Source organism: Rhinolophus hipposideros, assembly GCF_964194185.1.
Source record: "Rhinolophus hipposideros genome assembly, chromosome: 19".
Classification (NCBI taxonomy): Eukaryota; Metazoa; Chordata; class Mammalia; order Chiroptera; family Rhinolophidae; genus Rhinolophus; species Rhinolophus hipposideros.
In genome coordinates this window covers 31110277-31136255 of record NC_138065.1, presented here as the reverse complement: position 1 = coordinate 31136255, position 25979 = coordinate 31110277, and the positions used below count along the sequence as shown (strand labels likewise).

The following is a 25979-nucleotide window of genomic DNA, read 5'->3' as shown; positions in this document are numbered from 1 at the left end:
CTTTTCATCTGTGACCTCCACTCCCTATATCCATGCTTCTCTCTTCACAGACTCTAGCTATTTCTGCTTTTTCAGTTGGGAAGGGCTGGGTGTCTTCCCCTTCCCAAGGTCACAGCTGTCTGGGTTGGGAGGAAATCTGCTTCCTCCAGCCCTTCTTGGTGTTTGACCGTAGGGATCAGCACAACACATGGCAAACTACTTGGATGAGTTTCATCCATCTCATTCATTCAACACATTCATTAGTACCAGGAGCTGGAAACACACTAGTGATCAAAATAGACAGAATATATAGTCTTGTACCACTGACCCTGAGGCTTCAGAAGACCCTAAAACTGAGGTCTTCTGTACTTGTACACTCATAGAAATATTTGCAATACCTGTAACCAACAAAGAACTCATATTTGAGATATGTATAAAGAACTCCTACAAAGCAATTAGACAGAAAGCCTAAGAGAAAATTGACCCCCAAAAACACAAAACACTTAAACAGATATACCAATGGCAAATAAATAAATGAGAAGGTGCTTAAGCTCATTGGTTATCTTATTTAAACCACCATGAGATACCACTACACGCCCACCCAAATGGCTAAAAATTTTAAATCTTTTTAGATTGTCAATACCAAGTGTTGACGAGGATGTGGGGCAATGAGAGAGCTAAGATACTGATGGCTGAAGTGTAAATTAACATTAGCACTTTGGAAAATTTAGTAGCATTTATGAACATGCAAATATATGCCTACTCGATGACCTGGTAATTCTGTTTCTAGGTATATGTCCAACAGAAATTTACCAAAGGACAGAAAACTGTTATAGCAGCATTATTCATAAGAACCCCAACCTGGGAACAACCCAAAGGTTCAGTGACAGAATAACAGATAAATAATTGTGGTATATTCATCTAATAGCATACTGTGCAGCAATGACAGTGAATGAACTATTGCAACCACAATGTTATGCATGAATTTCACAAACATAATATTGAGAGAAACCAGGCACAAAATAATACCTGCTAAACAGTTTCGTTTATATAAAGTTCAAAAGTAGACGAAACTAATCTGTGGTGTTAGATAGAGGTTACCTTTGGGAAGGAGGGTGGAGTAGTGACTGGGAGGGCACCTGAGGAGGGTTTCTGGGGTGCAGGTAATGATCTAATTCTTGATCTGGGTAGTGGTTATATGGGTATGTTCGCTGTATCATAACTTGACTAGTACAAAAAGGCTTTGTGCACTTTCCCATGTCTAGTATGCTTTGATTCATTTACAAAGAAAAACAGGAGAGGGGAACTGTTCTCAGCTGGGGGGAAAAGGAAGATGGGAAAAGGATAGGGAGATCTTTACATACAGGTGGCTGAGCTGTGACTAGATTAAAAGGGGGCACGAGGACTGCTGAAGGGAGCAAGGCAGGAATTGTCTCCAACCGCTGACTGAAAACTCTCCAGGTATGTCAGTCAGCGTTAATGCTCTACCAAACCCTACACCCCCTATTCAAAAATGGATCCTTTGGGGTGAAGCCCAATGTTTCCCAGTACAGCATCTACTTTTGTCTACAGGCAAAGAGACCAGTGTTAGAAGCCAAATTTGGGGTTCTAAGACACTGACATTTTTTCTACTAGGTCCTATGAGTCTGCAAGCCTTTGACGCAAATGTCCCAGCAGCTAAACTGGAATAACCCTAAATACTGGAGTGGAAGGGTGGGGCCGAGTTGTCTGTGTTTGTTACCCTTGTCCAAAGGAATTACCTGCTTAGGTTGTTGTGTGTTCTCTCCTTTACTCCAGGGGTCTGGAGTCACACTCCAATGCCCCCTGAGCCACTTTCCGGGAGGAAAAGGGCAGGAAGGAACCACTGGTCACAGGTTCCACTGGCAAGAGGGGAAAACCTAAGGGTGGCGGTTCCTTTGTCGGGGAGGTCACACCTCCTGTACAAAAACATCCCAAAGAGAACTGGTACTGAGTTTGCGTTAGAGAGGTGGAGATACCCCAGGGAGGAAGTGGTAAAAGGCGAGATGGGAACACCCCTCTTTGATCCCACAAGGTGCGTCAGGGAAAGTTGGATTTCGTTTAGCCGGGGATGGAGACATCTCTCCCCGTGCCACCACCGGGATCTGTGGGTCACAGGAAGCCAGGCGGCTCCTCTCCGCCCTGACCTCAGGGGGTGCGCAGGGGGCCCCAGGCTCGAGTCTGGCCTCTTTCCCGCCCGCCCGCCCACCCCCACCCCTTTCAAGGCCGCGACTTTATTAAGGCCGGTTCCGTCCGGACCAAGCCATCTGCTTGGAGGAACGCCGGCTCTGGCGGAAGCGCCAAGTGAAGAAACAGCCGGAGAGGAGCCGCGACCAAGTGCAAGGTAGGGACCGTTCTTTTCGAGTATGGAGCTAGGGGAAAGAGCACAGGATGGCTGCTGGAGCCCGCGGGCTCGACAGGGAGCCATCCCGTTCTTCCCGAAGGCCCGAGGCTCAAGGAAACAGCTCAAGATGCCAGGGCAGCCGCGCACAGGCGCACAAGCCTTTCGCGGGCAAGGGAGGCTCCGGGCGCGGCGGGCGGGCCCGAGGGAGATGGCACCGCGCGGCGATCATCGGGCAGCGGGAACCCGGGCCGCTGACCGAGGGGCGCCGGGACCCGCGCGATCGCCGCGCCGTGGGACCGCGGGCTCCCAGTTCGCGTCACCCGAGGCACGGTGTTTCCCCGGCGTCCCGCCTCCCGGCACAAAGCAAAGGAAAGGGGCCGAACGAGACGAAGCCCGCCCCCTCCTCCGTCCCCGATTGGTCGCTGCAGTTGTCCATCCAAAATCTATTTTTGATGGGGGGGTGCCACCCACTCTGCCCCAGATCACGTTTGCCACTAGCAGCCAACCAGTCGAGCCTGACTCCGCGGGCCACAAGCGATTGGGGGCGAGTGAGCTCGGCACCACAGCCCCCCGACCGAGTCGCCCCCGCTCAGGCCCGAGGCGGTTTATCCTGCCCTCCCCGGCCACCTCCCCCTCGTGGAACCGGAGCAGCGGCCTCGCTGTAACGCAGAAGTGAAATGTAGCGAGCCGGGGGTCGCGGCTGAACGCTCGCCTTTGCTGGGGGTGGGGGGGGGCGCGCGAGGGGCCCAGGAGGACCGCCGAGGAAGAGGAGTGATGAGAAGAGGGGGAAATCTGCACCTCCCGAGACCACGGGCCCCTGCTGCCACTCGCCAGGTGCCCCCCTTCCTCCCAAGCGAGAGGCAGGTCAGTCGTGTTGGGTGTGGGGCGGGCGGGTGGCGGAGGGCGGGAGCCCTGGCGCGCAGCGCATTTGCTGAGTCTGAGTTGGGGAGAGGCGGGTGAGGCCACCCGGTTACTTCTCCCCCTCCCTGGGTTTGGGGATAGTGAAACAGGTCTTTTGTGTCCCCTCCTCAGGGCACCCCGGTTCCGTTTCGTTTCTTTCATCCCAGGGCCTTAGGCCCGTCCGAAGTCTCTTTACTGGGAGTGGTGTGAGAGACTGGCTTCTATTCCTGCCAGTCGCCTGTCAGGTGAGGTGGCCTGCCTGGGAGACAGGAGGAGGAGAGAGGGTCAACTTTTAGCAGACTCAGAAACTTTCCTGGCACAGGAACAGTGGACTCTTTCCTGCTCACAGGTTTCCTCCAGGATATTTAGTGAGGGTCTTGGAAAGAACCACAGGACTGGGTTGAGGGAGAGTGGAAAAGGGAGTCCTGGTGACTTGAGTTGATAGAAAGAGAAAACAATCCCCAGGGGCCAGTTACTTGAATTTGACTCACCCTTTCCCAAATTGGTGTTCATTAATTGTGTGTGTTTGGAATACTTAAGGACCTATTCATTTAACCTCTGGAAAGTCTCTTTAAAATTATTTTTCACTTGTAAGAGCTATTCTGGTGAAATGGAAGGGAATGGGATCAAGGCCTGGGTTTTCCTTTAGGCAAGAAAAGTGGAGTCATTACAGCCAGGGAACAAGTGCATTTTGGCTAATGCTGTTTTGTTTTTTTGTTTTGCTTTGTTTTATTTTTTATTTTTTTAGTTGGTGCTTTTGTTTTTTGTTTTTTAAGAATTCCACTATATCCAACTCTCGGTAACCCTGGGGAACAGGGTGAACCTAGGGAACTGAAATGTGTGCATAATAACCGGTAGTTTTACCCTCTTTCTCTTCAAACTGAGATAACTCCCTTGTCCTATCTGACAAGCTCACAGGGCCCAGAGCTGGGGGGGAGGGGGGACGGATAAAGACAGAAAGACAGAGGCCTGGATGCCAGTCAGCCAGTGTCTGAGCTTTGTAACACTGTTGACTTTCAAGGGCAGGAGTGGGTAGGCCCCTGGCTCTTAGCCTTGGTCTGGCAGTCTTGCCCTATTGCCCAAGGAATCCTCCTTTTTTTTTTTTTCTCAGGGACTCGGGTGCTTGGAGGTCTGGGGACCTTCCCTCAGTGATCAGATTCTCCCTGTTTATTCACACTCTGTGGCTGTCTTTTGACTGTAAACAATCATATTCTACAGTGGGGTGGCTTTGTGGCAGGGAGTTTGTGACTGAATTTGTAACTGACCCCACTGGGAGACCACACCTAAATAATCCCGGTTTTTAATGGGCATTCAAGAATAAATCCCAGAACATCCCTGCCCACCCCCGTTGCTGAGAAGACAATACAAGGTCTCCTGCACAGCATCTTCCCCATCCCAGGCTGCTGACCAGTGTGGTGGACCCTGTGGGACGATGGGTTGCTGGTTGGAAGGATGACAGGGATAGCACCTGCTGGGCCTCCAGATGTCACAGTACGGGAATGGATAATTTTAGTGGAAAAGGGTGGCAAACAGCAAACTCTGTATGGCTGCCTTGTGCCTGCCTTTATGCCTCCCAACATGAGTTGTCATTTGCTATATCATAACATTCCCTTTTTCTTGTCTTCTTCCTTCCCACATAAGGTGTTCCATACAGATTCTCGTGACTTGAAGGACCAGCAATTTTGGGAGGTACAAGGTCTTCCCCGGAAGGAAGGAAATCTCTGGAAGATAAAGGGAAGACTGCAGACATTGCCCTGGGACCAGCAGAGCCCAAGGAGCTGTGCGAAGCTTAAGGAGCGGGGCCAGAGGTGTGGGAAGGCGCTGCAGCTCCAACGCCAGGCTGCCTTCTAAAAGACTTGACCTCAAGCTGCTTTTCATGAAAGAAGGGCCACCTCAGAGGGCACCCCAGATTTGGCTGGGTTCTTCCACTCTGGATGCCCCCTGCTCTGAGAACCAAAGAAGATAAGAGGCCAGATAAGTTTCCCCCCAGCCCAGCGTTGGCCGGCGGTAGTCAGGCATCTGCACCCCTAGTGGCTGACTGTGGGGTCTGGTGAGGAGTTGCTGGTTCCCTCCAGCTTGCGGCTTCAGTGCTTGATGGGGCTGCCTGTCAGTAGACCAGTTTTTGTAGAGCCTGGTAGGAGCAGAGAGCCGTGGGAAGAGGTCCTACGGCACCCAAGCCTGGGTTCACCCCAAGACTAAGTTCTTTCCTGAGTTAGAAAGGGAGAGAGAAAGCAAAAAACAAAAAAGAGAAAGAGAGGAAATTTCCCCTTTTCCCTCCTCCCTTCCCGTCATGTCCTCTAAGTCGGAGCCGAAGGACGTCCACCAGCTGAACGGGACTGGCCCCGCTGCCTCACTCTGCTCTTCAGATGGCTCCGGACGAGAGCCTTTGGCCGAGACCTCTGAGTTCCTGGGGCCTGACGGGGCTGGGGTAGATGTGGTGGTGATTGAGTCTCGGGCCAACGCCAAGGGGGTTCGGGAGGAGGACGCCCTACTGGAGAACGGGAGCCAGAGCAACGAAAGTGACGACATCAGCACAGACCGTGGCCCCGCACCACCCTCCCCGCTCAAGGAGACCTCCTTTTCCATTGGGCTGCAAGTGCTGTTTCCCTTCCTCCTGGCAGGCTTCGGGACTGTGGCTGCAGGAATGGTGCTGGACATCGTGCAGGTAGGACCTGGGTCGGGCAGCTCTTGACCCTGAACCTGGGGCCACCTTTCCTCCTAGGAAAATGACTCTTGGAGCTTTCTCTCCACCTCCCTGTCAGAAGCAGCTGCTGCTTCCTGGAATACTGTTTCCCTTTGAATCACATCCTCGGTTTCTTCTTGGTCTAGTTACTTTCTACAGAAGCCTTGAGGAAGCCCAGTAGCCCCAGGGACACGGTCAGGGCAATATTGCTTAACAGAAGCAGAATTAGTTCCAGAGTTCAGGCTTGGAAAAGGAGAGATGGAATGGGGCGATTGCCTGCCATCCCTCCTGGGCATTCCTACTAAGCCTGGCTCAGTAGTAGACATTTAGATTGGTCTCCTCTTCAGGCTTTCTTTTCCCTTTACTTGGGGTTTCTAGGATACCCATAGTAGAAAGCTCAGTTTCAAGTCTCCCTTCATCCCCCTGCTGGGCAGGAATTTGTCTGGCTGCCAAGAGGGTCTCAAATTAAGTGGGAAGTTTCTTAAAGGCGTTTTGTTTTGCTTATCTGCCTGTACCCTTGGCACGATCTCCTTGGGGAATGGAGGTGGGCACATGCTGTCTGATGAATGTTTGGGGCGGAGGAGGTTGGGGCATGATAAGACCTAGAAATGCTAATTATGTGACATAAATGGGGACAAAATGTAACCAGGCTCAAGCAGAACTGTCTTCTTTGATCCTTAGCTGTCTTCATGAACCTGCCCTTGGCAAAGAGGGCTATTTTTGAGGCTACTAGGTAAAATTTAAGGATAAGAATTGGCAGATCGTAGAAGATGAGAGGCAAGTATATGCTATGTTAGCATGTTGTGGGTTAGGACTTACCCAGAACCTCCAGGTCCAAGAGAGAATGAAAGTCTTCTTTCTAGATAAAAGTATTTGAAGCACAATAAGGCACGCAGGGCTTCCTGAAGATGCTGGATTTATCTAAGTTAATCATTAGCAAGATATATTAGCAGGTATCAAATTCCTGCTGAGTACTGGGCTCTATCCTCGGTACTTGGAGAAATACAGAGGCCTGGGATGTGGCCTTTGCCTTTTCGGAGCCCCCCCCCCCCCCCCCGTGTGTTCCTTACCATGAAATCTCACAAGGGTTTGGAGCTCAGCATCTCTTCCTCCGTGCCAAGCCAACCCTATAAACCAGGGGTGTCCAAACTGCGGCCCGCGGGCCAACTGTGGCCCGGGATCCATTGTTAATTGGCCCGCAGCAAATTCCAAAAATATATTTAGTTTACTTAAATAAACCAGGTGAGGCAATACGTACTTCACCTCAAGTGAGTGGCCCGGCTGTTTGTGTATTTTACCGCATATGGCCCTTGATGAAAAACGTTGAAAAAGTTTGGACACCCCTGCTATAAACTATGCGTGCAGTGATGCAGTCCTACTGGCAGGTCTCACCATGCTCATGGCCTACGGAACTGAGGGTGGTGGGTTTTCGGTGGTTCCTTTGACTTGAGCCCTTTAGGAGAACCCTGCACCTTTGGTTGCTAAGGAGGATGGTGCTTTTGTCACACCAAAGTGCCTTGTACTGCCTCCTCTCACCCCTAACCTGTTACCTTGAGATTGTTTCTCATGCAGGTGAGGAAGCCAGCCTGGAGCTGGGAATGCCGGCATTGGGTTCCTTCTCTCCCCCATGGCTGCCCCTTCTCCTAGGGTGCGAGTAGGGGTAATGGGAGGGGGAGAAATGAGACTTGGATAGCAGTTTCTCCACCTCTTCCATCCCTTTCCCATGGCCTTGATGCTTAGAGTTTTTGAGTTCTGGTTTGGTGCCTACAAAGGGGTATAGAACCAGAGTCCGGTGGTGAACTGGGAGAGGGTTGTTTTATTTTCTGGATAATATAGATATGGGGAGCATTTGCTGGGCTCCTCTGTAGGAACTGTAGTCATCTCCATTTTGTAGATAGGAAACCTATGGCCTAGAGTGATTAAGTAGCTTGTCCTAGGTCATCTGATTCAGAGCTGTGCCTTTGACCTCTATGGCCTTCACTATGGCCGTGGTCTGCCAGTTAGTTAAAGACTCTGGGTCTGTTCTCTTCAATTCCCTAGAAGAACAGGGTAGACTGAAATCTGGAACAATTGGAGTTATATTCTAAAGTGAGCAAGGACAAAATTCTTAGAGCTCCCCCACCCCTCCCACCCCCATCCCACACACTCAGAATTTTAGAGCTGGAAAAGGCTTCTGACATCTTGCCCCACCCCCATCGCACCCCACAAGCTTGAGACATTAAGAGATCTAGGTGGGGAACCTTTGGATCCTGCCCAACATGCCAACAGAGGGCCAGTATTTGCCCTTGGTGTGGCACTTAAGGTCGCCACAAAGCTAGGTCCAGTTGGTATGGATGACAATGGCTGGGTTGTCCTTGTCCCCTGCCCCCCACACCTCCTTGCCATGGCTGGGCTGGAGCAGGCCCTGCAGATGGCTGCAATCATATCACGGGAGGAAGTGGATGCAGAAAGACCAGGACATGGGACCACAGGGAGATTTCTTAATCCACATCCAGGGGAGTGAAAGGGGCTGCTGACAATCTCAGATTCAGGAAAAGCAGGATGATTTCTACGGATTCACACGTGCATTCCCCCTCCACAAGCTAAGTTGGCCTTCACTGGGCAGTCTGGGAGTACCTAAGAGCCTGGGGCCATCTGGAGGAGGTGGTTATAGAATATACCCAGTGTCTCAGAGCAGTTGAGCAGAAGTCCGTGTTGGTGCAGGTATTTCCTTGGCCCAGGACCCCTCATCTTTCCCCACTACTGCAGAAGACCATTTCTTCCTGGAAGCCCCATTTCTGTCTCCTCTGACCTGCCCTCCTCTCCACTCGCTGTGTACAGCCAGCTCTACAGTGAGATAAGGGGCTGGCGTACTGGCCAAAAGTAGGAAAAAGATAAATAGACTGCGATCTGCTCCAATTTCCCCACTGTGGCTGAAAGTTACCGCAACATTGGGGAGGGAAAGCAGGATTGAGCCCTATGTTGGTACTGAAGAGGGTTGGGATATGGGAGCCTCTATGCTGCAGATGCCTTATGTCCCACCCCCTCATTTGGTCCTGGCTGCTACAGGCTGTCTCACTCCCTTTTACTGTCAGCCTTTTGAGGAATAGGGGTGGCAGGAGGTAGTGTGCCGACCTTCATTGGAATTCCCAGCTGTGTTAAGATAGGTGGGACTCCTAAGTCCTTATTTTACTGGACCTCACTGCTCACTTGCTGAGAATCCCAAGGAAAGTAGACCTCTCTCCCCCAACACCTCCTCCTCTGGCTTCTGTACCTGTTATGTATACAGGAGCAGATACAAAAATGAAAATGGATGGCAAGCATGGGCTTGGGCAAAAGTGGCTTGGGAAAGAGGCAGTCTCTCCTGTCTGGCCTGTTCCTGTGGCTGCGGACATTCCTGGGCAGGACACTTAGGGTCTGTTTCACTTGACCAGCCCTTTCTCACATTTTGTACAGCTCTCTATATCCTGGCATTGCCCTGGGGTCCTTCTCCTTGGACACCCAGATGATACCTGTGGGATTGGGGCAGGGCTCAGAGAGCTGAAGGCTGGGCTTACTCTTATCTGATCTGAAAGGTCAACTTCAGCCCCACTTCCCAGGTTCTCCCACAGACTGTGATTAGAGCTCATCTCTAGAGATTTCAATCTTTTTAAATGTCTTGACTCTAACTTCCCAGCTTTGACTTTCTTCCCTATTGCTACCCTCCTGGAGGGGAAGAAGGCTCAGCACAGAACACTGCAAGCAAGCTGGGGTCAGTGTACGAAGCTGGAGGAGGTGAGGGATGGAAGGACAGGGAGGAGGTACTGGCAGGGCACTGAGATGGGACACTTAAGATGATTGCTCGGAATCAGGGTCATTTCTGAGTGTGGGGTGGGCAGTCTCATCCCTCACCTCCAGAATAGCAGGGACCAATGAATCCTTACCCCTGCCAATGACAGAGAAAGAACAGGAAGAGGAGCTGCATTTCTGAGAAGCAGTGAAATGTGTAGATGCCCTGCCCCCGCCAAGTGGGGCTGTGCTTCCTGGAACGGCCTTGTTCTATCCCCAGCAGAGTAGGAAGGCGTGGGTGAAGATTTGGCTGACAGCTTGGCTGAAGGGTTTGACTTCAGGGGCAGGCACTCCCAGCCAGGATGAACAGGATGGGCCTGAATTAGGCGCAACGAGGAAGGACACACTCTGTCTACCCCTATCATATACTACTCACTCCTGACCTGAGGGCCGCCGTGTTTCTGGGCTGCTTCCACATTGCCAGCATCTCTTCCCAGAGCCCTGGATGAGTGCGCGGGTCAGGCTTCCCCCACCTGAGCTGCATCTTTGAGAGGGTTTTGTGGGTGAAGAAAGTATGTGTGTAGGAATTGGCTGCTCTGACCCAAGTGCCAACTCAGAGCTTCGCTGGGCTGGGATTCAGGCTATGTTCTGTGTGGGTTGGGAAGACTTGCATAAGGGCTGTTATTGTGGCTGTTTGTTCTTCTTGCCTGTATGTCTCTCATGTTAGTGCTACTAAAACCCCACACCTTCTAGGTCCTTGTGTAGTTAAAAGGGGAGGGATTTAGGGATTGCTATAGTGGCAGCCAGAGAGGGTTAGTTGAGCTTCACACATTTTTTTTCTTAAACATTCATAAAGACAAACAATATTCCTTAGAAGCAGTTCAGAAACTATTACTTGCATACACTTGGAATAATTCTTTCTGGGCTCTTTCACTCAGGCAGTACATACACACTATATTCACCTACCTGGAAAACTAAGCTTTTCACAGAGCTGGCAGCTGGGAAGCTGGGAGGGGCAGATGGTTAGCGGTGGGGAGGAGACAGGAAGCTGTGCTCAGAGAGGAGCTTTGAAAGCCCACAGTCAGCCACCCCCCTGAAGGGAGGGGAGCAGAGGAGAGTTCTTCCCTCTCTGGAGCGGCTTGTCCAGTGTAGGTGAGGAAGGAGAAAGCAGAGCAGGCAAAGCAGAGCAAGGCTGGGCCTACAGGGAGCTGGAACCTCAGCCCTGTACACCGGCATTCAAGAGTAATAGTCCCTGAGTCCCTCCAGGGCAGCTGAGGCTCACTGGGGCTGCCTTCTCTCTGGGGGCCCTAGTGGGGAGGAGGAATTCGCATCCTTCCATTTGGAAGGGACTGGCTCTTCCTATGGGTGCCTGAAAGCTCAGCAACTGTTGTTGGGAGACAATGGGGCAGGACAGGGGGCTTCTTTTCCATCCTTAGTCTTAAGAGTGGGGCTTCCCTAAACAGTCCTAGGCCCTTCACCTGTGAGGGGCCAGGCCAAGAGCCCAGGTGAAGGTATACTCCAAGCCCTGATGAGATGTGCCCTTGCCCAGGTTCTCACCCCAAACATACACACAGAAGGAACTCTGCCGAGAAAAGAGAGCTCCTTGTCTTCTAGGACCCCCACAAGGTCCAGCCTCCCCTGGTCTCTAGCCGTGGTCCCAGCCACCTCTAATATCCTTGCTCATTTTTTTTTAATTGTGGTTAAAAGCACATAATGTGGATTTTATCATTTAATCATTTTTGAATATATGCTTCAGTAATGTTAAGTACATTCACATTGTTATGCTACCACCATCACCATCCATCTCCACATGTTCATCTTGCAAAACTGAAACTCCGTCCTTGGTAAACACTAAGTCGCCTTTTCTCCCTCCCCCCAGCCCTGACACAACCATTCTATTTTCTGTCTCTAAGAATTGGACTACTTAGATACCTCATATACGTGGAATCACACAGTATTTGTCTTTTTGTGACAGGTTTATTTCTCTTAGTGTAATGTCCTTAAGGTTCATCCATGTTGTAGCACGTGACATTATATCCTTCCTTTTCAAGGCTGAATAATCCATTGTATGTATAACGACATTTTGCTTCTCTGTTCATCCATCAATGAGCACTTGAGTGGCTTCCACCTCTTGGCTCTTGTGAATACTGCTGCTGTGAACATGGTATACAAATATCTCTGAGACCCTACTTCCAATTTTGGGGGTATATACCTAGAAGTGAGATTGCTGGATCATATGATAGATTCTATTTTAAATTTTTTGAGGAACCAACATACTGTTTTCCATAGTGAGTGCACCATTTTACATTCCCACTAACTGCATGAGTGTTCCATGCAACACATCCTTGCCAACACGTGTTATTTTCTGGGCTTTTCTCATAGTAGCCATGCTAATGGATGTGAGGAATATTTCACTGTAGGTTCGATTTGCAGCCTTGCTCATCCTTAACTATAGAGTGCCAGTGCTGGGATTGCCTCAAGAGACCATTTGATCTGGCCCCTGAATCGTATGTTTTACAGTCGGGATCTTGAGGCCCTTGTAACGTGAATAAGGTCCCCCCCTGGTCTATGTGGGGAGGACGCTGGGGAGACAGCATGAGGCCCTTCCCTGTGGTCTCTTGGAGGAGACCTCAGGCTCTCAATCCAGTGCCCTAGTACATCACAGCCCTTTGTGATACCCTAATCAGCCTGTGTACTTCAGCCTGGCCACCTGCCCCCTCCTCCCTCTCCAAACCTGAAGGCTTTCCATTCTTAAAACAAATAAAGGAACAAATATAGGAACCCACATCGCCACCAGTGAGGGAGATTCAATCCCAGCCTTTTTTGCAAGTCTTCAGCTTCAATTGTAACTAAAGTAGCTTTTAAATAGCCAATCCTGGCTCCTACATTTTTCCCTCTCAGCACTAATGAATGTAGTACTCTCTGAACCTCAGTTTCCTCATTTACAAAATGGGGATAAAAATAGCCCTTACCCCACTGGGTTGTTGATAGGATGAAATGGAAAATGCACAGAGAGCACTTAGCCTACTTACTAGATGTTCACTGAGGGAACTGGTAGGAGAGCCAGGCCTCATATTCTCGGGGCTAAAACCCCTGTCTCCTGGCTCCCAGCCCAGTGCTGTGGGGCTACACTTGCCTCTCCTAGCTGAGAGGCTGGGGCAGGTGTTTGGGGCAAGAGAGTGCAAAGGAGGGATAAAAAGCCTCTTGCAGACCAGCTTTCCGAGGTTTGGGGGCCCCAGTCTTAATTCACAGCCTGTTCAGAAGGAAAATTGCTATGGCTGAGGCCCAAAGCCCTTAGAGATAGAAACCAAACAAACTCTAATCTCCTCAGCCCCGTGGAGCCCAGCGCTCAACAGCTGAGACAACACCTCCCAAGGCTGAGACCACAGAGAAAATGGACTAAAGGCAAAGGGGTTGGAGATTGCAACTTGATGGGGGATCTCAAAGGAGTTTTGGGGTGTAAGCAACCTGGGGGTGATTCAGCTGTGTGTGGGTCCTCACAATGCTCCTTGCCCTGACTCCAAAAAGCAGGCAGAGGAAGTAGAGCCAGGCTAGGGTCTCCTGACTGGAAGAGACCCTCTAGGTCTCTTCTGTTCTGAGTGGCAGGAAGGGGGGCAGTGTTGTTTGGAGCACCATGGGCTTGGTTTGATTCTCAGGTTCTTGGAGGAAAGGTGGCTGATGTGGTCACTCCTGCTGATTCTGTTTCCTCCTCAAGCCCCTGATCCCAGACTATCTGTTTGACTTTCATGCCATCCCCTTGGGACATTGAAATTCTTGGGTTCTGTTTTCACCTTGTAGCACTGGGACGTCTTCCAGAAGGTGACGGAGGTCTTCATCCTGGTGCCTGCACTGCTGGGGCTTAAGGGGAACCTGGAAATGACCCTGGCTTCAAGGCTGTCCACCGCAGTGAGTATCCTGGCTGGGCGGAGTGGGGCACACAGAGGAATCCAGGCAGTACAGTCAGGCTGGGAGATCACCACTACTTTCCTCAACTGCCCAGGCCTGGAGTGTGGGGCTGGGGTGGGAAGGTGTAAGGAGATCCCAGTCCGGGTGTCCTACTCCTGGCAAGGGCTCCCTGCCCTGAGTGGTTCCCAGGCTCAGTTTCTGGATGTCCCAGCCGTCCCTGGACTCTTGCCCCACCTCCTGCTTTGCAACCCGCCTCGTGACTGTTTGTGCAGCTTTGACAGGCAAGCATCACGCTGGTCCTTCCACCTGCACAGATGGGGGCCTCGTCTGATCTCCAGCCCTACTCTGCAGCTGGGCCGGAGCAGAGCCAGGCCTTCCCAGCCCCCATCCCATCCAATTCCCTTTCCCCCATGGCTCTTCTTTAAATGAATAGACAGGGAGGAGTGCTCATCACTCCCACTTCCCACAACCCCTTAGATCAGCCATGATGGTTCAGAGCCTGAACCAGACACAGGGCCATGGGATGGGAGTCAGGAGGCAATAAAACTGAGGCAGCCAGGAGAGCCAGGTGGCACGGATATCCCTCCATGCCACAAGTCTGGAGAAGGCATCAAAGATAAGCGGCGGCCAGCATAGCCTGCCCCAACTTGCCCCACTCCTGGCCACCTCCTGTGCCACCTCACTCCTTCCTAAACACTCTTGCAGCCTCAATCATACACTAGCAGCTGACCTTTCCTTCTCTAGGACAGCAAGCTGGCTTCAGAGCCAGGGATCCATCGGGTCGTTCTAGCCTGTGCAGGAATGGGCTGCCTTGGGGAGCAGGGCAGAGGATGGGATCTGCCTCTGCTTAGCGGCTGTTCTGAGAGGAGGAGAGAAGAGGCTTACTCAGGAGTCCTCTTCCTGCCCCCACCCAGCTGCAGGAGCTCAAGGCTCTTTAGCTCCTCCCTGTCATTCTAGCCCCACTATCCATCTTCAGTTTCCAGAGGGCTCATGTCCTGGTCCCAGTGTCTTAGGCCACATGTACTGCCTCCTGATCAAGGCAGGGTTCTAATGGATGGAGCTGCAGGCCTTTTCCAGCCTGGAGCCCCAGCTCCCCTCCTCCCTCTCCCAGGCCAACATCGGCCACATGGACACCCCCGCGGAGCTCTGGCGAATGATCACTGGGAACATGGCCCTCATCCAGGTAAGAGTCCAGGGCCCAGAGAGGTTGGGTGGCGCATCCTCCTTGGTCCGGAATCGGAAAGGCTTAGGTCAGCGCCAGTGGCTCCTGAGTGAAGCTCCGGCTTCTGGCTAAGCTGGCTTCTCCCAGGTTTCCCAGGAAAACAGCCAGGATGGGGAGGACCCCAGTATCTCCATGTCACCTCTCGGCTCCCAGTGCTGCGGGAGGCTTGTGTCCCCACAGATCAGATTAGGAGTGCGGCAGCATCCTTGACCACTGTTGTCCCACGTCCCAGTGAGGCCGCACAGGTTCCGCACTGGAATCTTCCCCCTTGAGGCCCAGGCCTCGTCTCTAGACTGAAGTCTCAGGCACTGTTGAACTTCACCCCAACGCCCAGAGGCACACATTCAGCCAGTACCATGTCCTGGGCTCCTGCAGCGTGCACTGCCCAGTTCTAGTGTCTGGTGTGAAACTAAATAAATAAAGACATCATTCCTGCTTGGGAGGACTGGACAGTGCCGCTCAGCCTGCCTCCTGGGGCTGCCGGAGGCCAGGAAGAGGTCTGGCCAAGTGCTCAGTGGCCTCAGCGCAGAAGCGCTCTGATCCTGAGAAGAAGCTCTCTGATCCGAATTGCCACTTCCCTCCTCAGGTGCAGGCCACAGTGGTGGGCTTCCTGGCATCCATCGCAGCTGTCATCTTCGGCTGGATCCCTGACGGGCACTTTAGTATCCCACACGCCTTCCTACTCTGTGCCAGCAGCGTGGCCACCGCCTTCATTGCCTCCCTAGTACTGGGTAAGGAAGAGAAGCGAGGGGCAGGGCGTAGGGAGGGCTGCCCCAGACGTGTCAACTGGACCTGGCACTTCAGTCTCTTTTGTTGCTACGCCTTTATCTCTTCTTACCCCGCCTGGCCTCTCTCCTTTCTCCCCAGGTATGATTATGATTGGGGTCATCATTGGCTCTCGCAAGATTGGAATCAACCCAGACAATGTGGCCACTCCCATTGCTGCCAGCCTGGGCGACCTTATCACCTTGGCACTGCTCTCAGGCATCAGCTGGGGACTCTACCTAGAGCTGGGTGAGGTTGAAGCCACCGAGGTTGTGACCCGGGTGGACTCCTAGGTGGGATGGGGAGAGATGGTAGTGGGTTTGCAAATGTGTGAGCGTTTCTTCTGTGTTCTTTATTTGTTGGAATAAAGTTGTAATAACTCCTCACCTTAGAGAGATGAGGCTAATTGCTTTTCTCAAATTCATGCAGACAGCAGGGGCCGGGAAGAAAGTATCTGGGAAATATATTCCTGCTGGGTCCTGTGGATTCTTGCTTCCCTTGGAGGGGTAGGGTGGAAGGGGTAAAGGAAAGAAACTAAAGGCTAGAATCTGTTTGCAAAATGAAGAGGTGGAGGGGAAATAGTGATTTCTTAGAATCAAAGTAAGAACCCTAGAATCTTGTCTCTGCTACAAATGAGTCAAAAAAGCCAGGGGAGCTTTCAACCTTGGTTTCCTCATCTACAAAATGGAAAAGACTGGCCCCGCCTACCTTCTGGGCTTACAGTGAGGATCAGATGAGGTAATATATTTACAGGCATTTATTGCGGCATTGCTGTTGATCTACTGGGATATTTACAGGCTGAGCCAGGGGGAGGCTTGCAGCAGGGAGCCATGTACTCACCTTCCTCTGATCTCTGCTGCTCTCAGATGACTGGCAATACATCTACCCGCTGGTGTGTGCCTTCTTCGTGGCCCTGCTGCCTGTCTGGGTGGTACTGGCTCGACGGAGCCCAGCCACAAGGGAGGTGTTGTACTCGGGCTGGGAGCCTGTCATCATTGCCATGGCCATCAGCAGGTAGGCTTGGGCCCTGGGTACACACCCCACCCTCCTCCACCCTGCCACAGACTGCCGTTTAAGCCCTGGAGAGATGGAGCAGGGCACAGACCCTAGAAATGCCTTCAATAGTGTATCAGTCACATGTCCTGTTGCAAGTGACAGAAATAATCTGAAATGGGTTTCATTGAAAAGCAGAATGCTTAGGGAACTAAAAGGGCAGCTGGATTCAGGAGTAGAAATGATACCATCAGGACCCCACTATTCTCCATCTCTCAGTTCTGTTTTTCCCTGTGCTGGCCTGCGGTTCCAGGTTTATACTTTTCTTACTCTTACTAATTCCACTGGGAAGAGAGAGATTCTTTCTCTCAACAATTTCACAAAGTCCCATTGCAGAATTTTATTGGCTCTCTTTCAGTCACATGATTATCCCTGAACCAATCACTGTGGCCTTGGGGATATAATGGTCTTGTTCTGATGGGTCTGGGGCCTACCCAACATTGGAGCAATGTCACATGAACCACAGTGACTGAGTTTGAGAAAGGTGGTTGTTTTCCTGAGGAAGAGCTCAGCACTGTTACCAGAAGGATAAATAAATACTGAGCAGGCAAAACTGCAGGTTGCCCTGTGGGCAACTCTGTAGCCAACTTGGGAGGTGGGTACTGGAGGCGGCTGCCTGACCCAGCACCAGCAGTTTGATGGGGGGGGGGGCACTGTGTCAGTTTGAATGTTATGAGCAGCAGCTGGTTCTGGCAAATGGTGGTGAAGACTGGAATATGAGGGACTCCTGGGAGCCACCTTGCTTCCCGTCCTCCCCAAGGCCAGATGGGCCTGTGCCTCTCATCCCAGGTACTGGAACAGAACCCTTCAGTGGTCTCTGTGTTGTTTTGTCTTTGTGTTTACATAGTGTGGGAGGCCTCATCTTGGACAAGACTGTCTCAGACCCCAACTTTGCAGGGATGGCTGTCTTCACACCTGTGATTAATGGTGAGGTCTTGGCCTCAGCTGCCAGGGGGAAAGGAGAGGGCAGGAGAAGATGATTTGGGGAGCTATGTATCAGTCAGGGTTACAGCGGGCAAGAGAATCTAGCTCAGTTAGTTCAAGACTAATGAAGGGGCTTCTCCTAGAGGTGGGAGCAGGACAGAAGGACCAAGAAGAGATGTTGAGGCACCCAGAGATAGGAAGCCCTAGTCCTCAAGCATCAAGGGGAGGAAATAGTGTTAGGGGAGTGCAGAGAGAACCCTCCTCTACCTCTCTGGGGTAAGCTACTGCTGTAACGCAGAGAGGGGTCTGGAAGGAAATACCCGACCTCTCACCCTCTCTGATTGCCTTCTGGTGCTTCCTGTTGAACAAACCTAGTAAGAAGCAGCCAGCACAGGGGTTGGGTGATAATCCGTAGAAGTCAGGCTCACAGGGCTCAGAGCAAGACGGAGGAGAGCAGGGAATAGGTTGGGGTGGGATGGCAACAGTAACAAGTACAGTTCCTGGGTGAGGAAGCAGACACCAGAGTGCAGGGCTCAAACCTGACACTTGACATTGATTTTTGGCCCCAGTGCATGAGCGTTGGGTGCCTGGGTCTGCTCAGACCTTTGGAGAGGACCTGAGGCAAGGCATGGCCTCGTCCTCTCCACTGTGTGCAACAGCAAGTGCACACACTGCAGTGGTGGCGAATCAGGCCTAGGGATGCAGCTCTGCCCCCTTCCTGCTCTCCGAGCCACACCAGAGGCGTGGGACTGCCACATCTCCTTAGCGGGGGGGATGGGAGGGGCCTGGAAGACTCCCCTCGCTAGAATGGGGGGGAGGTGTTTTTGTCTTTCTTCTTAATGTCTCACTCTTCTCCTGGGAACTGGTGGATGGCTCATGCCCTCCCCACTCATTCGTCCCCCCATGTCTAAGGTCTTGTGTGTCTCTGCAGGTGTTGGGGGCAATCTGGTGGCAGTGCAGGCCAGCCGCATCTCCACCTTCCTCCACATGAATGGAATGCCAGGGGAGAACTCTGAGCAAGCCCCACGCCGCTGCCCCAGTCCTTGTACCACCTTCTTCAGTCCTGGTAATGGCAGAATCCCAGCCTCCTAGATCCCTTCCAGCCTTGGAGGGAGGGGGCCATCAGTGAACTTTGCTTAAAAAACAGCTGGGCCCAGATACACAGATTTTCCTTGTCTGCTGGGCTGTACCAGCTGTTGTGGATGGCAGAGCACCTGGGGGGTAGGGACCACGGGATGAAGAGGGAGAGGCAGTCAGCTGTGGGCTGCCCTGGAGGGTAGCGTGAAGCCTCCTGACTTTGACAGGCCTCTGGGGCCACGTTTCCTCCTCTCCTCTCCCTCACGCCATCTCTTCCTTGGTCCCAGATGTGAATTCTCGCTCAGCCCGGGTCCTCTTCCTCCTCGTGGTTCCAGGACACCTAGTGTTCCTGTACACCATCAGCTGTATGCAGGGCGGGCACACCACACTCACACTCATCTTCATTGTCTTCTACATGACAGCTGCACTGCTCCAGGTACGCACAGGCAGGGACACGGGTGGGGGACGGGGGCAGGGCTGTCCTGCAGGGATGGGAGGGGAGGCCCAGGCTGGCCCATCAGACACTCTCCACCTCTGTCTCTGGGACTGGACAGGTGCTCAGGAGAACAGGCTGTAGTTCCAGCACAGTCACTAACATACTGTGTGACTTTGACCTAGTAGTTTTATCTCTGAGCCCAGTGATTCATTTGTAAGTTGAAAAGAGGTGATGGTTTTCAGCAGGTGGTTATAGGGTGCTGAGCAGGTGGGCTTTGGCCATAGAACTCTACTTGGCTCTGTTTTGCATGCGGGGCTGTCTCAGGAGATTTCATATGAATAAAGGGTTTCACAGCTTGGAAAGTGTCAAAACCACTAAAGTAGGTAATCTGTAGGATGCTGTCCAGCCTTGCCATTCTGTAGTCCTATGACACTCTCCCTTGTATTAATTCCATTTTTTCAACTTTTTATTTTGAAATAATTATATATTTACAGGAAGTTGCCCCCCAAAATGTTCAGAGAGACCCCATGTGCTGTCAGCCCAGCTTCCCCCAGGGGTCATCGCTGGCGTAGCCGTAGGACAATGTCCAAACCAGGAAACCAGCACTGATGCAACCCATGGGGCTCATGCAGATTGCATCCGTTTTAAATGCACTCGTGTGTGTGTGTGTGTGTGTGTGTGTGTGTGTGTGATTTTGTGCAGTTTTATCACGCGTAGATTCACAGTTAAGACAAGTAACTGTTCCATCACCACAAGGCTCCCTCATACTACCCCTTTATAGCCACACTCACCCTTATTAGTACATTTTTAATTTCTATAGATTTGGTTTTTGAACATTCACGTAGCTCACAAATTTGAAAGGTTTATAGTGAAACTTCAGTGAAAAGTCTTCTTTTCTGCTCTCGCTAGCCATCCATTTGTCTTCCTCATAGGCCATTGGTGTTACCTATTTCTTATATATCCTCCCAGCTATTTCATATTTATACAAGCAAACATATATTTTTCTTATTTTCCTCCTTTATTTACACACAGGTAACATACTATATACACTGTCCATGCCCTGTTATTTCACAGAGTAATTTGTCTCAGAGATCATTGCACATTAATATGTAAAGAGAAGGGCACCCTGATTTTTTTGTGGCTTCATTCTATACTATTGCAGAGATGTACCCTGATTTTATTTAACCAGACCTTACTGGTAATCACTATCCCTCCATCCCCTCACCCCTACCTTGAGAAAGGTTGTGTGTTGGGGCATCTTGGCAAAGGCCGGGCTGAGAATCAACCATGTGCTGTTTCCCGCAGCAGTTACCCAGATCACCACATTCCCTTGCAAGTGGGGGTTAAGTGCGCTTGGTGGAAAGGGGAGGGTCTGTGGCTGGAGATTAGCCCTTGGCCCACCGTGGGAAAGAGAAGCCTTGGCTCCATTACCCGTGACAAACTCGCTGAGGGACACTCTCACTTCTGCTCTCTTCTCTAGGCCTGTGGAGGGCCAGAGCCTGGCACTTATCCCCTGTAAAGGTTCTTTCTGATCCTTTGCTCCCTCCTCTCAGCCATGTATCCCAGGGCCTACCCAGGAGGCTGGAATGTGGGGACAGCTGCTGTTATTCCCTTCCTGGTACATGGCCTGAAGCCCTCCTAGCCACACTCTTTATTTGAGACTCTTCAAAAGATGCTAGAAAGGGTGTGAAGTTATGGGGACAGAGGGGCTGGCCCTCACCCAGGGTCAGGGCCAAGGCCACGGGACGACAAGGCAGCTGTGTAGAGGGCATTGGGGAATGTGAATGGTGCTAGAACTAGAATCTCTGGCTCCTTAGAGAGAAGACAGAAGAACAACCAAGTTTGCCTAAAAATAGGTATAAGTTCTGGCTTCTGGATCCCCCAAGAGTGTCTGGTTCCTGCATCTGAGCTCCATAGGGCAGAATTTACATACCACAGTGTTTTGCAAAGTACAGTCAAGAGTAAAACCTTCCAAATGACTGTGTTGGAGCTTTACGGTCAGAAACCATTTCATTCTCACACAAATGCAGTCATTTAGGGAGACCAAATATCAGGGGTGGTGCACAGCATATAGAAGATGCAGGCCTGCGCACTCCCCCACAGTATCTAGGTCAAGTGCATTTCCATCTTAGAAGTGCACATTAATTTTGTTAAAATGCAGATTCTGATTTAGGAGATCCAGGGTAGGGCCTGAGACTGCATTTCTAACAATCTCTCAGCTGCTGTTGATGCTACTGGTCCTGGACCCACTATCAAGGTTCTAATCTGGATTGTTCTTAATTGTCTGTAGTAATGGAAGGAAACAGGGGCACAGATAAATCAAAGCAGCAGATAATCCACTATGTCTTTTGAATTGCTGTGCACTGTGTACTTTCTATTTAGCAGACTTGTTGGTAATTGTATTGTGCTAGAACTAACATGAAAACACACTTGCGTTCTTTGAGCCCACAACAGCAGAATGGAAAGGGTCAGGAGGAAGCCAGCTTGGGATAATCAGCTGTTACTCAGACAACTGCCAGCAGCAGCCTGAAACACTGTCCTTATTCCACTCTGCTCCGAAGAGAAATCTCTCTGCAAAGCCAACTCCAACCTCAGCCCCCTGCCAGGCTCCTGGAGAAGCCAAACATGGCTGGAATTGGAGTGACCTGAGAATAGGGTGACCTAGAATTCGATGCAAGAGGGCTGAATTCCTACAACATGTAGGAGTTTGGTTAGAAAGCCCCTCATTTAGTAAATTGGGAGCAGAGTGTAACGATGTGTGTGACCGGGAAGTGCAGCATCTTCCTTTCCAAAGGGCTCACATTCTGCCTGTCCTCTGCTCTAGGTGGTAATTATGGGGTGGAGGAACACAGGTCACTATGTGGAAAGATAAGCTGTCCCAGCCAAGCCTTGTGATGCAATGAATGAATTGGATCTTGTGGCCTCTGGCTCCCCCTGGAGAGAGGGATGGCTACCTACCGAGCCCTTCTGTCTGTCCAGGTGCTGATTCTCCTGTACATCGCAGACTGGATGGTGCACTGGATGTGGGGCCGGGGCCTGGACCCTGACAACTTCTCCATCCCGTACTTGACAGCACTGGGGGACCTGCTTGGCACTGGGCTCCTAGCACTCAGCTTCCATGTCCTCTGGCTCATTGGGGACCGAGACACGGATGTCGGGGACTAGCCTGGTCACTCAATCTCCCCACCCCTCTGCACTTTCTCTTTGAATTTTTTCTTTTGTTCCTCTTCCCCCAATCCATTCCACACTCCCACATCTTTCTAGGACTTCACTTTGATACCGAATTCTCATTATTTTCAATGGGAATTTTTATACGTTGAGCCAAGTTTGTATAGCAAGAATTCAGGCAGAATAGATGGACTGACTGAGACAAGCAGTACAAGTAGATTTTTGAGACAATCACCAAGTGCAATTTCATGGTGGGTGCCTCCAGGTGAGGTGGATTGGGGCAGGAGTTTCCGTCTGGGATCTGGGGACATCTTTAGCCAACTTAGTCTTGGCCCTAATGAGAAACCCTTTGTGAGTGGGCTCTGGTGTTTTTGTTTTCTTTTTTTCTTTTTGGTTGAACAGAGGAATCTCTCTCTCTCTCTCTCTCTCTCTCTCTCTCTCTCTCTCTCTCTCTCTCTCTCTCTTTCTCTCTCTCTCTCTCTCTTTCTCACTCACACACAACACACACACACACACACACACACACTTTTTCTAGCAATGGACCAACTTCAAAGTACTAGGCAGGACATAGCTGCTCTTGGCCCCATATAATCCTAGCCCTGTTTTCTGCCCTCTGGACCTAGGCCCTTCTGCTCTCAAAAACAGTAGAGTGGACTGACTATTTGAATTGTGCACATGCCCCTTACCTGATTGCCTAGTAAGCACCACCCACCCCTCCCATTGATCTGTTGTCAAACTGATTGTCACAGTCGGGAAGAAATGAGCAGTGGCCTGTTTTCCTTGTGACCCACGTTCACCCATAGGTTTCCCAAGATCTACATCCTCCCTGGGCCCAGAGGACCTATTCCTTATCTCTGTTCAATCTGCATCTCTAATTGTCTCTAAGCACTACCTTCCCCAGAGCTTGCCAGGTCGGGTTCCGAGATTAGGAACGGGAATGGGTATGTGGAAAATGGTTGGGAGGTTGAGGACAACCAGGGGGTTTTCACTACTGCTGTTTCTCCTGAGGACACAATCATGTGGTCACCTGAGACTGTCACTTCCTAAAACCAGTCTGTCATGCCATGGAGGCCAGTTGTCCTTTCTGTTGGCTTCTGCCTACATTCATCATTCATTCACTTAACAAATACACAGCCTCCCCAAGAGGAGCGTTTCTGCAGGCATGGTCTGAAACATTCATTGAGCAATATTTATTGAGTGCCTACTATGTATTACATACTGTGCCAGGCTAGCCGGTAGTAAGGGAAACACAGCTCTAACCTCATCTCATTCCCCAGATAAAGGCTATATGCTCCTTTCAATCTGGCAGAGAGTCTCCTCGCTGTAAGTATTTGCATTTATATCACCAGGCCAAGTTTTGCCTCTGGATCTCCCTCCTAGACCCCACTTCTGTATAATGCCGACCACAGCTAGAGCCCCCAGCCCCATGGCGCAACCAGTGTTCATTTCCCTAAATGACTCTTCCTCACCTTCCCAACCCTCCACCTCCTCACCAGCCACCCAAAGGAGAATTCAGAACTAGTAGACTGGACATTAGCCAGCTGCCTCTGTTTTTCTCGGCCTAGCACAAGATCAAGAGAACACTGGCTTCTCTGTGTCTTACCCACATGTTATTCCAAACAGATCTGTCCACACTCACACATGTACAAATACAGGCATTGGAATGCAAGTTTTTCCTAGCCTCTCTCCACAGACTCCCCAGAAACCCTCCCCTCTGTCACCTAAAGGGCACACCTCTAGGGAAGGCCAGGGAATGATCTTGTCTCTGACAAACACTATCCCTCATCCCAAGAACTTGCCCCGTACCTCCAGACTCTTCTTTCTCCCTCCATTTCCACCTAGACCACCTTCTGGAGTCTAGAACCTTAGAATTGAAAGGAATTGTAGAGGTTTATCTTGTTGGAGTTGTGTCCAACAGAGTTCATTAACACCAGCCTGGGCTTGTTTCTGCTCCTCCCTCAGGCTTTCTTTCATCTTTTTCTCCATCTCCAAACATATTTGCACACACTCTTCTTGTACAGGCACTAAAACCAACTCCTCTGCCCTGGAGGCCGTGCCCTGTGATGTCCAGTTACCCCTGTCTAGTCACTCACCCTTGCCTAATCTCTGGAGTTTGACCAGGCTGCCCTGGGAGACTCTGAGCATCCTCGTTGGCTGAAAAAGCAGGAAGGTAGGCGTGCCCTCAGCCCTGAGTGTGTAAGCAGAGGGAGGACTGTGGGGTGAGATGGGAAGAAAATGAAGTTGACTTTCATGGAAGATTCTTTTCCCCTGATTGCACAAACTGCATGTACTTTTGGCCTGGCTGCAAGGAGCGACATTGGTTTACTCTTGTATCCTTAAAAAGTTACAAAACTGTGTCTTAAGAGAATTATTTATAGTTACTATAACTGAATTGACAAATGTCAACATAACTGATAAATTATATTTGGTAAAATAAAAAGGACGTTTATTTAGGTGGTTGGTGGTTCCTGTGTCTCATCAAAAAAGCAGCTTCAGCTGCTTTTGGGCCCCTCTCCAGTCCCACCCCCTCCTTACTCAGACATGGAAAGGGGCCAAAGTCTGACAAGAAACGAAACATCTCAAATACAGAGATGTGTGATAGAAAACACACATCAGTCATTTATTGAGGAACAATCAGTGGTGCTGTGGTAAATCTTCCAGAAGCCAGCACAGTGTCCTTGCTCTTCACTCACTGACAGCCTTGGTTAGGGTATTGTGCCAGGGGGTTCCTTCCCTACAGAGGCTGACAGTCTGGTTGGGTCAAAATAATGGCTGTTACTTGTTGAGTACTTACTACGTGCCTCCACTGTGCTCAACCCTATAAGCCCTTAGAAATTTACAATGGAGTGCAAATGGTTTGCAGTCAGACAGGCCTGGGTTCAAAACCCAGCTCTTCTGCTGTGTTTGTGTGGCTTTGGGCAAGTTATTTACCCTCTCTGAGCTTCATTTTCCTCATCTGTATTGAAATCTATTTCCTAGGATTATGAGGAGATTTTAGTGAGATGTACATAAAGCACTAAGCACTGTGCCTAGCACATGCTAAACCCCAAAATACTATCCAATATTACAGTGAGGGGGAAGAAGGCAATGTCAGCACACTGACCATAGGTGTACATCGAGGGTGGCTGTGGGTTTTGAGGGTCAGGGAAGTCTTGGAGGAAGCCTGGAAGAACAGGAGTTAGCAGAAAGTGGGAGGAGAAAGAGCCATCCTGCAGCGGGAACAAGCTAACCAGGGAAGCGAGCCCGGTGCTTTTGGGAACTACAAATAGTTCCATATGACTGGAGTTTTGAGGGCAGAGAGTGACAACATGCAGCCTCACCCAGATCTGTCTGACTCCAAAGCCCATGCTGGGAACCACTGCAAAGTAGGACATGTCCCCCACAGAATGCATGACAGTATTATATAGTATATACTGAATACTGGGCATTAGCCATCTCAGTAATCAGCCTTTTTTCCCCAGCTTTATTGAGGTATAATTGACCAAATTGTAAGATACTATAAGGTGATGATTTGTTACATAATAAACGTACACTGTGAAAGGAATCCCCCCATTGAGTTAATTAACATGAACACATCCATCACTTCACGTATTTACCTTCTTTGTTTTTCTTTTTGGTGAGAACATTTGGAAATAAGCATTTTATAACAAACTTGGGCTCTAGTACTAACTCTTCAAAGCAGCAATATATTAAGGTTATTAAGGGTTATGGAAAGAGGATAATTACATGTTGATTATTTGTATGTTTTAATATACAA

At 50.5% G+C, this 25979-nt stretch overlaps 1 protein-coding gene across 2 annotated transcripts; it reads left to right on the top strand.

Annotated features, from left to right (window-relative positions):
- The first annotated feature begins 2820 nt into the window (after positions 1-2820).
- Positions 2821-24675, top strand: SLC41A1 (solute carrier family 41 member 1). Of its 2 annotated transcripts, none has more exons than XM_081025599.1 (11): positions 2821-3205; positions 4883-5906; positions 13470-13577; positions 14689-14760; positions 15386-15530; positions 15667-15813; positions 16431-16578; positions 17465-17544; positions 18473-18607; positions 18906-19054; positions 22034-24675. In XM_081025599.1, exons 2-11 carry the CDS (start codon positions 5532-5534, stop codon positions 22217-22219), a joined length of 1545 nt encoding a protein of 514 aa, XP_080881725.1. In that variant the 5' UTR covers positions 2821-3205; positions 4883-5531; the 3' UTR covers positions 22220-24675. The 2 variants fall into 2 exon arrangements, with proteins under 2 accessions (XP_080881725.1, XP_080881726.1); XM_081025600.1 differs by lacking the exon at positions 2821-3205 and adding an exon at positions 3224-3486.
- Positions 24676-25979: the final 1304 nt, after the last annotated feature.

Coding starts and splice junctions, on each gene's coding strand:
- SLC41A1 (XM_081025599.1), top strand. CDS start 5,532: ATGTCCTCTAAGTCGGAGCCGAAGGACGTCCACCAGCTGAACGGGACT. Junction 13,578..14,688: donor CTTCAAGGCTGTCCACCGCA/GTGAGTATCCTG, acceptor TCCCTCTCCCAG/GCCAACATCGGCCACATGGA. Junction 19,055..22,033: donor TGACAGCTGCACTGCTCCAG/GTACGCACAGGC, acceptor CTGTCTGTCCAG/GTGCTGATTCTCCTGTACAT.